This window comes from Sphaeramia orbicularis, chromosome 13, assembly GCF_902148855.1.
Source record: "Sphaeramia orbicularis chromosome 13, fSphaOr1.1, whole genome shotgun sequence".
Taxonomy (NCBI): domain Eukaryota; kingdom Metazoa; phylum Chordata; class Actinopteri; order Kurtiformes; family Apogonidae; genus Sphaeramia; species Sphaeramia orbicularis.
The window spans coordinates 27,113,104-27,127,077 of NC_043969.1; the positions used below are offsets into that span (position 1 = coordinate 27,113,104).

Consider the following 13,974-nt stretch of genomic DNA (forward strand, 5'->3'; position numbering starts at 1 on the left):
TTTTTCTGGCAGTCAGAAAGTCCAAAAGATGTTTGCTCTTAGTCAGATGAGTCTGGTTTCTAGGCTATGTATTGTAAGCAGCAACTACAATGTAATGTCTGGAAATGATAAATGGAGTGTAGGTGAATGTGTATTACACCTATAATTTACTTTCATTTTTCCAGAAACATAAGTGCAGGCTCTGCATTATCCTCCATAAATACCTTTTGTGTTCCTTTTAATCCATGGCAGGAGATGTTTTTCAATAAGAGTTCATTAATTCTGTTGTGAAAAGGGTAGTGTTTCCTACAGTTTATTATACAGAGAAGTTGATTTGATAATCATGGCAAGAAATGTTTTTATAGAAGTGTCTGTTATCGAAACTTCTATTGGATGTTCATATGGGTTAAGATTTGGTGATGATAAAGGCCATAGGGTATGATTTCCATCATTTTCATACAAAGTGAATCCCTTTTAGTGGGTAGGCCAAATTCTGAGCAATACTTTCATTTCATAATGCTGATACCAATCACACTATCTTTGAATAAGGATATAATTAAAACTTACAAATTTATGAAACAACCATTGATATAACATCAGTTGTAGAATGTGTCATCTTTGCCAATAACTGATATTAGCTGATATCAATGCTTGACTGACAAATCAATGATTCCTATTATTTATTCCTTTGGGTTTTACATTGTAAAGTCACCCAGATTATATAGTAGAGGATTTCCTATTAAACATAATTAAGTTTCATGTAGGAAAATGTAGTAATTAAGTTGACAGTATCTTGGTGAATCCTAATAATTCAGTAATTAGATTTATGTTCAGTAACAATTGTATTTGCTGCAAGAAATTGCCCCTCTTCTCCTTTTTCAGAAGATTTATATTTTATTTCATGTGTAAAATTTTTATGGTGGTAATCTTTATTTCATGTGCCCCACCTGTGCTATAAAGTGTACATAAAGAACGGAGTGTGCTGTTAACAGCTCCTCATTGCTCTTTTTATCTCTACAGGTTTCCACAGTGCCTCAGGAGAGACGGACTCTCAAGTCAACGGTTCCTGAGGGGGCAGAGCTCCAGGCTGAATGTCTGCTGGTCAGACAGGTATGGATATAAACATCTGAGTGGTCTGCATCCTCGTGCCATTAGGAAACTGAGGGTACTGTGGTTCAGAGTGAGAAGGGTTTCAGTTGATGGTGGTCTGTCATTTCAGACATCCTGATACTGGTGCTGGTTTAGACGGTTTCACCATGCACGCACCATGTCTCTAAAAAGAACCAGATGTGTTTGCATATCTTGATGCCTGTTTGTCTGAGCATGTGTGTGTGTGTGTGTGTAGGTCTATCAGGGCTCATTTCAGATCGACTAACCATAATCTCAGCGGAGAAATAATATCTGTATAAACGGAAACTCCCCAGACAGTACTGTCACAGCTCACTGGAGACTAGCATGTGTGTCTGACTCTTATATGTGTGTTTGTTGCCCTGACTGAGGTTGATATTGTAGCTGATAGTATTTTCAGTCTATTTATAATTTGTGGCATTGTTAACAAATGGTTGAAAGGGAGTAATAGCATAACATTCACCAAACAGGCAGAGAGGATGTGAAACTGCCCTGCATGCATATGAGTGTGTTGGTTTGTGTTTGAGAGAAAAACCGTGAAAACCTAAAGCACGTACTATTTCAACCCCTGCAAGTGACAAGTGAAGATGTAAGGATCTTTTTTTTTGCAGAGCCCTTGAGGACAGAGTGTTAATTCAGTTCATTTTCTAATTTAAATAATCTAATGATGAATCCCATCTTATACATCAGCACCAAGGCCTCTAGGGTGCTAATGTCTGACTGTACTTTCACTGTAGTGTAGCTTTCTTCATTATCTTCAGACGTTTCATCTGCCCCAGGTCAAGGTTTCCTACAGTGTCCATTATTTTGGAATCTAATAATCATTAATATTAAAATATTTCAATGAATAAAGAGTATCCTCTATCCTTTCTTCTAGGCCTGTAAGTATTACAACTCTGAACTAAATGTGGTCCAGTTCAAGTATGACGACTATGCTGGAGACTACCGCCTGCTGCCCAGGTAAGACTTTTAACATTATTATCACAATGGCTACAGATGAGAGTTTAAAGGTTAAGGGGGGATTTTTGGGAATCTAGCTGCAGAAGCGAAACATCATGAAATCATAATGATGTTTTATTAGTACATGAATGCATGGAAGTTAGAATTGCTCCTTTATTTTAAACCAAGAAAAGACTAGTTTATATCTACATAGTGATCAGATCCCCTTCACATAGTCAACCAGTTTGTATGTTTCAGATGATTACTTCCTTCTTAATGTTTTATGTTAGGTAGTATCTGGTGTTAAGATGCATTACATCAGTGGTTCTCAAACTTTTTACAGTGGAGTATCCCCTGTAATATACTTTTTTAGCCAAGTACCCCCAACTCTCACTCCAACATTTTTGATTGAAAAAAATTTGGCAAAATTTGTTCCTGTGTCAAAGGTGTCTGTTTATGGTTTCAAAACTTTGCAAAGAAACAACATATATTTTTAACTGTAATATATAAAAAAGAAGTCAATAAGTCAATTTTATGTGCAAAATATAAACTGAAAAGTGCCCTCTTTCATTGATAAGAAAAATAAATAATTTGGTCATTGATTAATAAATGAACCTTTCATCAACAAAAATTAATCACTTATCTACTTAAGTAAACTCATTTTGAATAATATAAAATAGAAATGTTTTTAAAATGTTACCAAAGCTTATAGAAGATGACTGACAATAAAACTATTAGATGAATGTATTTATTGTGTTTTATATTTCAGCATTAATTCTCATTATTTATTTTGTATTCAGTACATGATGACTTACTTAATGTATTTTTCCCAAAAAATTTCAAGTACCCCCTGGGCTTCTTCCAAGTACCCCTGGAGGTACGCGTACCCCACTTTGGGAACCCCTGCGTTACAATATATTAAGCTGAAGTTATTATGTTCGGAACAGACATGTCAAACACAGCCTCTAGTGATGGTCATTTACAGTGTCTTTTTTGGCCACCATAGGGGAAGGTGAGGTGAGGGTTTTGCCATATACAGCTTCACTGCTATTTCACGCTAACAAATACACACTGAACCCAAAATGAGGCAGTGAAAGTGAACAAGCTCATGCAGGAAACTCAAGTTCTTTTGCTTCACACATCACTGACATCAACCCTGCATCCATCTGTAGGTTTCAGGGTTATTTATTCACTCTTATACAGTTGTGCTCATAAGTTTACATACCCTGGCAGAATTGATGATTTTCTGGCCATTTTTCAGAGAATATGAATGATAACACAAAAACTTTTCTTTCACTCGTGTCTAGTGGTTGGGTGAAGCCATTTATTATCAAACAAATGTGTTTGCTCTTTTTAAATCACACTGACATCAGAAACTATCCAAATGACCCTGATCAAAAGTTTTCATACCCTTTAACATCAATGACAGCTTTAAGGATTTTGTAGTAGTTGTGGATGAGGCTCTTTATTTTTTCAGATGGTAAAACTGCCCATTCTTCTTGGCAAAACACCTTCAGCTCCTTTAAGATTTGGGGTTTTCTTGCATGAGCTGCATGTTTGAGACCTCCCCAAAGCGGCTCAATGATTCTGAGGTCAGGAGACCGAGATGGACACTCCTTCACCTTTCAGTTTTTTCTGCTGTAGCCAATGACAGGTCGACTTGGCCTTGTGTTTTGTGTCATTGTCATGTTGGAACATCCAAGACCATCCCATGTGCATTCTGTCAGGATATGTAAACTTATGAGCACAACTATATGTAAAATATCTGGGGGGAGCCTTCCTGGAGCCTTGAAGCCAAACTTTAAATGTTTTTCTTGCAACGAATTATGCCAACATAAGCTGTCTTACTGAAATGATAATTATTGCTTACTATTGTACTTGCTTTATTGTAAATGTTTTGCTATTACAAAGTTTATTTGTTCTGGTATGGTTCAAATAGAAACAGGTTTGTTTGTTGTGTATTCTGGCTTTTCCCTGACTGAAACAGAAGCAGCTGTAAACATCAAAAGTGACCACAGAATGCTTATTAGGTAGGAGGTCATTAACAAGAACAAGATGGTAGTGGGTGCAGAATGACAGGAAACATCCTACTCAAATAAATATACACCAACTTTCTCAGTCCCTTTTTTAAACATTTTCTCATCTGACACCCGTTCTTCAACAGTCAGTCATTTATTTAAATCAGGATGTCAGTCATCCAGACAAACAGTCAGTCTGTCATCCAGAGTTTTGTCAGTCCCAGTGAGACTGACCCAGATCAGCCCTGCTCACAACCACAGGAATGTCCTTCTTCTGTCCCATGGGTTGCCACTGTGTTCTTTTAGTCAGTTCACATGACCTAAGGACTGACATCCAAGATAAGCTTTAAAGTAAGACGCAGCTCAGAAACAAGTTTCATCTAAATCATGTCAAGACAAGCACAGGTTCAGGAATTTATTTGACATTTTAGCCTTGAGGATAGCACTAAAGCACAGTCTTGTGTCATGTTCCTTTATGCAATATTAACAATCCCGTGTCAGTGGCTCATCCAGAATCGCTAACAATTTTCTAAACAGATTTTTTTTCAGGCAGCTTTTACAACTGTCAGACTTAAAGCAGAGGGTGGCTCCAGTGTTTCCCCTCTATAAACTGCAGCCTAGTTTTCTGCAGCTCACAGCACACACACAAAAGCATTTCATCCCATGGCTCACACACAAAGACATCTCAGCCTGTGAAGTCAGTGAAGCGAGATCTAGTGATGGTCACCTATTGTTGACTTTTGACAGAACGATGGAGCCGAGTCAGCCACCCACATTCATTTGCACCAGATAAATGGAGTGGATTAATTAAATTCTCGAAATAATTTTTCTCTTTCTTTTGTTATATTTAATTTTTTTTCCACAATTTTTTTTTCCAATATTTCTCTCCTCAATGCTTTATAGAAAACTGTACAAAGCGGAGAAGCTGCCTTCCCATTCTTTTGAGATTGACCATGAGGACATGGACAAGGATGAGGTTAGTAAAAAGCAACGTCTGACAAATGCTTTTAGTATGAATTACATACTGGATACATCCTGGACCTCTTGTTGAAATTGGTTTATCGCAGACTTAAAGCTGTTAGAAAATACTCTACAAAAGCAGTTAGCTGATGACAGTTCAGCAGGACATTGTTTATGTATGTATAATTTGTCTGAAAAATGGCCACTATAATATATATAATGGTCTAGAATGTCTCCTTTTCTCCATTGATCATCTGCTCTCATATTTCCGATGGTTGAATGGAGACTATAAGTAACTATAACTGACTTTATTTGTGTTTACAGGACACCACCTCATTGTCCTCATCCAAAGGAGGTGGGGGAGGCGGTGGTGGTGGTGGAGGAGGAGGAGGGATTGGTGTGTTTCGATCAGGTTGGCTGTACAAGGGAAACTTTAACAGTACCGTCAACAATAGCATCACTGTTCGGGTGAGGGGATGTGTCACAACTCACTATTCACGCCCACGCTGTTTTTGTTTTACCTTTTTACCTGCACAAGTAGATTTTCACTTTGGTAAACTTTGGCTTTGTGACTTTTGTTGATCAGTAATATAGCAGCACAAGAGTGGAACTCCATTCAGCTCATATTAAGTTAAAATTCTACATGTGTTTTAGTAATAGGTCAAATAATTGGTAGTGTATGACTCATTCCTTTACTTTCTCGGTAAATTCCACCTGTACTTTCAGTTGAATAACCTCTCAGCCGGCATGTCTATTTCTGCACATGAAATATGACACTATGGCAACGTGGTCCTATTGTCTATCTGTTGCTAGGTAACCCATTTCAATGATGATTCTATGATTCTGGGCATAGCAACATAATTGGCCATTGGGAGGCCATTGTATTCCAAAATGACTAATATCTCCCAAAAATATTGGTCCTATCAACTTGCCATTTTCGTTCCTTGACCAAAAATACATAAGTAAGCTAAACTGCAGTAGTCAGCTCTTTCCAGATTTTGTGTGATGCCAGAGACACACAGACAGAGTCCACTTCCCTTTTATAATATAGGGTGTCTTATCTCTCTAGTCGTTCAAGAGGAGGTATTTTCAGCTGACACAGCTGACAGACAACTCCTACATCATGAACTTCTACAAAGATGAAAAGATCTCAAAAGAGCCAAAAGGGTGCATCTTCCTTGACTCATGCACGGGTGTAGTGCAGGTGAGTACAAAAACACATGTACTTTATCTTAACTTCAATGCTAAATGCTTTAACACACACTGTTACAGCTTGTCCAAAAAATATTTGTCAAAAAGTAGCAATTTACAATTTGGCCCATCGTGTATATTATGTTGCTGTATGTTGTACAGATTAGCCCCTTTTTCACCAACATTTCCAGAAGTTATAATTCCAGACATGTATTTACGTAGGTAAAACAATTCCTGGTAATCTGTGTAGTTTGTGTTTCCACCACACCTCAAAGTTCTGGAAAATTTACTCAAAGGGTTGATTGTTTCAGTCGCTTCAAAAGAGCCTGAACCTCATCGTCCATCCGTTCCTTATAGCTTCTCTTTTGCTCCATTTTCCAAATTATCAAAACACAAGCAAATTGAAGCTCGTAGAAATGAAAAAAACAAAACAAAACAAGTTTGGCGCACACTGTCTTAAACATTATGGGTGAATGTAAGTGTAGAGTGTTGTAGGTGTATTCCACCAGTCAGCGTTTGTCAGCACATAGCCCCGCCCCCAAGAGTTCTGGGGAGTATAAAAAGTCTTACTCCCCTACTGGATACTTATTTCAGGGAACATTTAGGATTGAAGTAAAGTTTTTTCCATGGGTAATTTCAGTGGAAACGAACAAGGGTTTTTGAAAATCCCAAGTAAATACTAAAGCTTCCTTCAGTGGAAAAGAGGCTAATGTTATGTTCCTGCAGATTGCACAGATTGGAAAACCTCTTGAGGCAAATTTGTGATTTGTGTTACCAGGCTGTAAGAATAAAATGAATTTAACTTGACTTGTCCATCTGAAGCAGCTTTAAAATTACCATTGCAAAGCCAGCTATTTAGCATATCTACACAACATCATGTTTAAGTAAAAAAAAATGGGTACATTTTTCAAAGTCTGTACCAATATCTGTTGTTGTTTAACCACATAATTTGATTTATTTCTAATTCTCCCTAAAGAACAACCGTCTAAGGAAGCATGCCTTTGAACTGAAAATGAATGAGGTTACGTATTTCGTGCTGGCCGCGGAGAGTGAGCAGGACATGGAGGAGTGGATCAGCACGTTGACCCGCATTTTACAGATCAGCCCTCCTGACGGGCCAGTTCCAGACCGTAAAAGTCTGGACCTCACTGACCATCGCCAGGGTGAGACTGGTTTTGTTTCTATATTTTAAAGAAAATAGTAGGTTTACCTATGATGGATTTAGAAAAAGGGAGGAAAGGGAAAATGGCTGGAGGGAGAGAAGGGAATGGCGCAAACATTAAGAGGGAAAACCGTAAAGAGGGAAAGTCACAGGAACATTTTTGCATAATTCCCAAATTGGTTACATCTTGTCGCCCTTAAGAGAGGAAAAAATTTATACTGAGTGTCAGCAAAAATGTAATCTTCCATGTCTCACTAAATGCATTTAAATAACATCTTGCTGCAGCATTGATTGGGAATTTCTTCTGGTTTGAGGCTCAGTCCCTGACTTTCCCAACAGGAAATGAGATCTGACGACAAGCAGCGACTCCACCTTGATTTAGTGCATCATACTTTGTCATTAAAAAGTTTATATGGAAGCTAAAGCCAGGATACTCGACCTTATGTACTAGCTGTATTAGAGCCTGGGCACGGGCCTCTGCCTGTAACATAACACACACTGACAGAGCATTGAGGAGCAGCCCAGTGAGTGGTGATGAAATGATGTAATAGGTTCAGCCGTCATGTCTCTGTGGTCTGTTAGTATGCCTCTAAATCAGGCCACTAGCATATGATGACCTACCATTAATGAGCCATTTTACTCTGTATGGCCCTTTGGAAAAATTGCTCCCGGCACATGAACCATATATTTCTGCAGAAGTCTGCCCGCTATATTATCCATAAATACCACATACTCTAAGTCATGTTTTATTCTCAGATGAATATATGTCAGCTAACTGTGGTTAGTGTATATTGAGAGTACTGATGATGATGTATGACCTTTAATCTACGTGGAAAAAAAGACTGCTTAGATAACCTTTACCATCAGCTTTATGTTGGTGGTCTTTGTTCATAAACAGAATTCCTTCTTTGGAGTCTTGATTGCATCTGTTCTCTTTCCAGATGTGTTTGATCTGTCGCTGAGTGACTGCTGTTTGCAGGAGAATGAAGACGCTGCAGAGAACGGCATTAATCCTGAATTAGCAAAGGTTTGCCACAATCTCAGCTATTTTGTTTGGCAAGAATTCTGCATATTACTATTTATTGTCATAACTATTATTACAGTTGACAATAATTGCATGCAGAACACAAATTTGTCTCTTTAGAAGTAGTGATGTCCTGATGTGGATTTTTTTTCTTCCGATCCAATCCGACTTTTTTTAGGATTAGTTTTGCCAATACCGATCTGATACCGATCCGATACCAACTTTTTACAATAAAATTTGGATTTAAATTTGGAGTCATTATTTATAGGTTATGCTATTATTTTACTTGAGATCACAATTGGGCTGAATGCGGAACCTGAACTAAAACAAGTATGACACCTTTGACTCTTAATAACTTTAGTAAAATTTTTGCACTTTCCAAATTCATTCTGTGGGACAAATTAGAACCTTTGGCAGCCCGTATGTTTGCCACTGCTGTAGCTGGTCTGTGGACAGGTCTGTCCAGGGATTATATGGGGGTGCATTCTGCACTGTACATTAGTGATACACACATCAGCAGGTTACTCGCGGGTTGGGTTGGGGTGGTTCAAATAATTTCACATAATTTCCTACTCGAGCATCACTACTGGACCTTAAAGTGAAAGTGAAACCTATGGACGTTTTTAATCCTCATGCTGTTGTGCAGCTAATTTTCCTTTTCCCTACCTTCGGAAACTTTAATTTGAGGGAGCAGGAGGGGTGTTTACCCCTCGCTCCAGAACCGGGTCCGATTGGCCTGATCTCCTGACTAAATCCGATCCGATCTTCTAAAAAATGCCAGATCGGCAGCCGATACTGATCTGTAGATCAGATCGGGACATCCCTATTTAGAAGAACTTAATGAAGTTTTTGAGCTAAAGCTTGTATGGAACATTGTCATCAGCAGGTCCTAATTTAAAATGCACAGTACACTTCACTAGTTATGTGTATCAGGACAGACATTTATATACACCATGTTCATGATTATGGTCTCATCTGTTCTCTTCTCTCTCATTTGTTGGTGGCAGTAGCATGTGTTAATAATAAAAAGGAGAGATGAAAGAGATAGCTGAATGCAAACATGAGTGTCACATTCTGCACAATGCCTCTTTTCTTTTTCAGTATATCGCAGAGACAGATGAGGGAATTCGCTCAGCCAGGAGAGAAGAGAGGTTGAATCTGTTCTCGCTTGACCCCGATACCCCAGTATGCACCATTATTTATGAGTTCACACCACATTTAACATTTAATATTTAAATTTAATGCAAATGTCTTCATGCATTGTTCACTGACCTGTTAATAGTGGGCTTTCTGATGTAAATAACCATGTGTTTGTTGCCACCTGCAGGTCTTAAGGAGCCCACGGACAGAACATCCATCAGCTGACAACACGTCTGTACGCCCATTTGAGGACAAGCTCGGCAGAAGGTTTATGGTAACCTGCAGATCGCTTAACCTCATGCTGCAGGGCTGCATCAACGAGAATGAAACTGGACCAGTCACTAATGTAAGGATCAGCATCTTGTACAGTCTCTAAACACACTTTAACACCAAATTTTGCCTCACTTTCTCAGCAATGATGGTAATACTCGAATTCGTAACACACGTACAGTCTTTAGCTCCTGAGGGATTTTTTTACGCTTGATTATAGACTACATTAGACTACATTTCTTGTGAAATGTAGATTAGCCTTTTGTTATTCATAAAAAGCAGTAGAGAAAGGGCGCTAATGAATGGTCTAAAAGTGGCTGTCTTGCTGAGTGAAGGTAAGATTAAGACTGAGTTATTTTCTCTTCCACCAGATTGAGCCCTTTTACGTGTCATTGGCTCTGCTGGATGTGAGAGAAGGGAGAAAGGTATCTGCCGATTTCCACGTAGACCTCAACCACGAAGCAGTGCGTCAGATGCTCGGAGGCTGCAGTAACGGAGTAGGCGGTCCAGGGACGGGGCTCGGAGGACAGGAGAACGGCTTGTGCTCTCCAGCAGAGAAGAAGCCAGGAGATTGTTATCTCAGCCTGGATCTGGAACACTGGCTGTGTTTCCCTAAACAGGTACAAGCATCTTACTCCAACAGTAGGAAAAGAATTATATACTTCAGCCTGAAATTATTATTGCAGAGTGACTCTTAAATGCTGTTTCTTCAGGCCATCTTTTCAGTGACCAACCCCCACACAGACATAGTAATGGTGGCCAGAGTGGAAAAGGTGCTGATGGGAAATATTGCATGTGGAACAGAACCTTACATCAAGAACACAGACTCCAGCAAGGTCAGAAAGTCTTTTTGTCATTGTTGTGTCTTTTTTTGCAGCAGAATTATTACAGCCTTCAAATATTGATTCATTTCTACTTTTTCTTCTGACATATAGATTAGTTACTTCTCATTTGTGTTAGTTTTTCATGTGTTATGAGAAAACCTTCATTTATACAAGGTGAAAGAATGACACTGACATTAACTATAACTAATAAAACTGTTGTTTATTACAGTTTATACTTTGTACAAAAACTTTGTTCTAGAAAACCATGAACTATTAACATTGGTCACCCCAGAGAAGACTTTGGTATTTAGAACTGGAGCTAAATCAAAAGCAACCCTTATAGCAAATAATCTAAAAATGAAAACTAAACTGATTCAATATGTTCTTATTTTATGTTTCACTGGTCATTGCACAAGTATCTTTTATTTAGTTCTCATTTCCGTTATAATCATAGTTTTTACTATGTATAATTTTACTTTTTGACCTATTCATATAAACATTTGCCACTTTTGATAACAAACAGCCTGAGCTAAAGCTTGTATTTTGTTTCTATATTTATCTTATGTAGTGAGCTGGTAAAACGATTTGTAAAACCCAATGTTAGGGCTTTTATTGTAAAGGAAATGGCTCCATCTGGTCCAACAGTTTAAGGCATGACATTTATAAAATGGTTTTCCTGTAAGGACAGGGTTTATCTTCATCACTGAATGCCAGTTGGGTCAAATAGTTTAGAAATTAGGTTTTTCCTAGATCCTATCCAAGATGTTTCCTGGCTTCCCCACTGCCGGTGCTCCATTTGGTCTGTGTTTAAAAGGCTAAGTGAATCACCAAACATTTGACTTGCTGCCAGAGTTACTGTATTAAACAAGCTTTGACTTGGACTGTCACTATGTGTAGGTCTGCTTGAAATTAGGGCTGATCGCATCCCACTGATTTCAAGTATAACTGCTGTCTCCTAGCATTTCACCATCTGAATCTTTTTTTTTTTTTTTTTGGCACAGACTGTACAGAAAATTTTGAAGTCCAACAAGCAGTTCTGCAGTAAACTGGGAAAGTACCGCATGCCGTTTGCCTGGGCTGTCAGGTCAGTGCCACTGTCATCTTCACAGGATTTACTGAATTATCATTTCATCAACTTTAGTAACTCTAATCTCTTTCTGTCTATTACAGATCAGTGTTTAAGGATAACCATGGGGCCCTGGATCGAGAGTCTCGCTTCTCGCCTCTCTTCAAACAGGAGAGCAATAAGATTTGCACAGATGACCTGATAAAGCTGGTGACTGAATACAGGAGGTAAAAAAAGTGTGTTTTTTATTAGTAACATGTGATTGACTTGGTCACAGGTGTCAAACTCGTTATAGTTCAGGGGCCACATTCAACCTACTTTGACCTCAAGTAAGCCAGACCAGTAAAATAATATCATAATCGCCTATAAATAATAACAACTCAACCTTTTTTAAGAAAAATATGTCACATTTTAAGAATATTATGCCTCAGCTTGTGCATTATGGACCAGATCTGTAGAGGCACACAACATTTAGTAACAGGCAGAATATTGTTAAAACTGCACTTAATTTATTTTTTTGACATTTCAGGTTGTTCATATTTGTTCAGATTATTCACATTTTACTGTTAAAGGATAGTTTGTTAATGTAAATATTTTCATAATTTAATTGGGTTTTTGCACTAAAACAAAGAGAAAAAAATGGAGTTGTCATTATTTATAGGCATAGTGTAATATTTTTTTCATATTAAACCAAGAACAAAATTTGGAGTCATTTATAGGTTATTATGCTAATATTTGACTTGGGATCATATTGGTTTGTATGTGGAACCTGAACTAAAATGAGTTCATCATCTTTGATGGGTCATATCTTCAATGTAATATTTGCACTTTGCAAATTCATCCCGTGGGCCAGATTGGAACATTTGGTGGGCTGCATGTTTGACACCCCTGGACAAGGTAAACATTTTTTATGACAGTTTATTTGTCTGTGCAGGGCTGAGAAGACCAGCAAACTGCAGACTATTCCTGGGACTCTAGATATTGGAGTAGACTATGTCCCAATGGAGCATCCTAGTAAGACATCCCCTTTATCTGTGTGAAATCATGCTCTATTTTTTATGCTCTGTTATATTTTTAATATTCTTTCTCTTCTGTGTTTTTAGACTGCGTCACCTCCTCCTATGTTCCAGTGAAGCCCTTTGAAGACTTCAGCAAACACCAGCCAACAGTGGAGGTAGAAGAGTTTGTGCAGGATACCACAAAATTCACTCTGCCACACCGTGTCTACAAAAACCATATCTATGTCTACCCTAAACACCTCAAGTATGACAGCCAGAAGAGCTTTGCCAAGGTATGGCACGTTAGCTTTGATTTGTGAAAATTATGCACTGAAGTTTACAAAGCCTCTAATATCAGTACAATTACTTCAAGTCTTGTTTATTGCTATACTTGATATACTTTTATGGCTCTGCGTTCTTGGTATGTAGCAAATTAGAAGTTACAATGCTTCTTTTGTTCACAGGCTCGTAATCTTGCAGTATATGTGGAGTTCCGCAGCTCAGACGAAGAGGTTGCCAAACCTTTAAAGGTACAATCCAAAAACAAGCTGATGAGTCATTTATTGGGTTTTATACGACTTAGCTTGATGCATTTTAGCATGGAAAGCAGCCTGAAACCTTTGGTATTGCTTTTGTTTCTCTTGCTGTTTTTCCAGTGCATCTACGGAAAGCCAGGGGGTCCAGTTTTCACCACAGCAGCCTGTTCTACAGTGCTGCATCACTCTCAGAACCCTGACTTCTATGATGAGGTGAGGACATTATTGAGAAAATGAAAAGACAAATATCACAAATCTTTAACCCATCAAGACCCAAACAGCCACTGGTGACCAACAGCATCTACTAATATAAAATATTTAATACCTATTGATCCACTAATCCTATCAATACATGCAAATAATTGGTGTAAAATGCAGTTTGTCACCTTTTCATGGTCATCAGATATGACCCATTTGGATGTTTAGAGGCTCTGTAGTGAACGTGGAAACACCGTTGTCTTCTACAACGTTGATTCAGTAGAACCCATGGAGTTGGATCAATGACAGTGAATACTTGTTTTTTTGTTCAGTTAATGATATATTTTTAGTGAAAGTCACTTTTTCTTCAGTTTTCTCTGTTTTGATATAATAACCGTTGACTTTACTATGAGCTTCTACTATGAGCATCTACGTGATCAGTGAATTAAATATAACAAAATGCATGATTTACACTGGAAAAAAACTCAAAATAAAAAGGACAAAATTACAATAAATGATGATAAAACACTTAAGATAGGTT

At 38.1% G+C, this 13,974-nt stretch overlaps 1 protein-coding gene across 7 annotated transcripts in view; it reads left to right on the plus strand.

Moving 5' to 3' along the window:
• The window catches only part of dock10 (dedicator of cytokinesis 10), a 78,021-nt gene that overhangs the window by 34,581 nt on the left and 29,466 nt on the right, over positions 1 to 13,974 (plus strand). For all 7 annotated transcript variants that reach the window (XM_030152099.1, XM_030152102.1, XM_030152104.1 and 4 more), the window contains exons 3-19: positions 1,000 to 1,089; positions 1,985 to 2,067; positions 4,968 to 5,040; positions 5,349 to 5,492; positions 6,094 to 6,228; positions 7,192 to 7,378; positions 8,319 to 8,404; positions 9,503 to 9,586; positions 9,729 to 9,887; positions 10,183 to 10,431; positions 10,525 to 10,647; positions 11,637 to 11,719; positions 11,806 to 11,928; positions 12,636 to 12,715; positions 12,805 to 12,992; positions 13,164 to 13,229; positions 13,356 to 13,448. In XM_030152099.1, the coding sequence (XP_030007959.1) occupies positions 1,000 to 1,089; positions 1,985 to 2,067; positions 4,968 to 5,040; positions 5,349 to 5,492; positions 6,094 to 6,228; positions 7,192 to 7,378; positions 8,319 to 8,404; positions 9,503 to 9,586; positions 9,729 to 9,887; positions 10,183 to 10,431; positions 10,525 to 10,647; positions 11,637 to 11,719; positions 11,806 to 11,928; positions 12,636 to 12,715; positions 12,805 to 12,992; positions 13,164 to 13,229; positions 13,356 to 13,448 (2,046 nt within the window). The remainder of the gene's footprint in view (positions 1 to 999; positions 1,090 to 1,984; positions 2,068 to 4,967; positions 5,041 to 5,348; positions 5,493 to 6,093; positions 6,229 to 7,191; positions 7,379 to 8,318; positions 8,405 to 9,502; positions 9,587 to 9,728; positions 9,888 to 10,182; positions 10,432 to 10,524; positions 10,648 to 11,636; positions 11,720 to 11,805; positions 11,929 to 12,635; positions 12,716 to 12,804; positions 12,993 to 13,163; positions 13,230 to 13,355; positions 13,449 to 13,974) is intronic.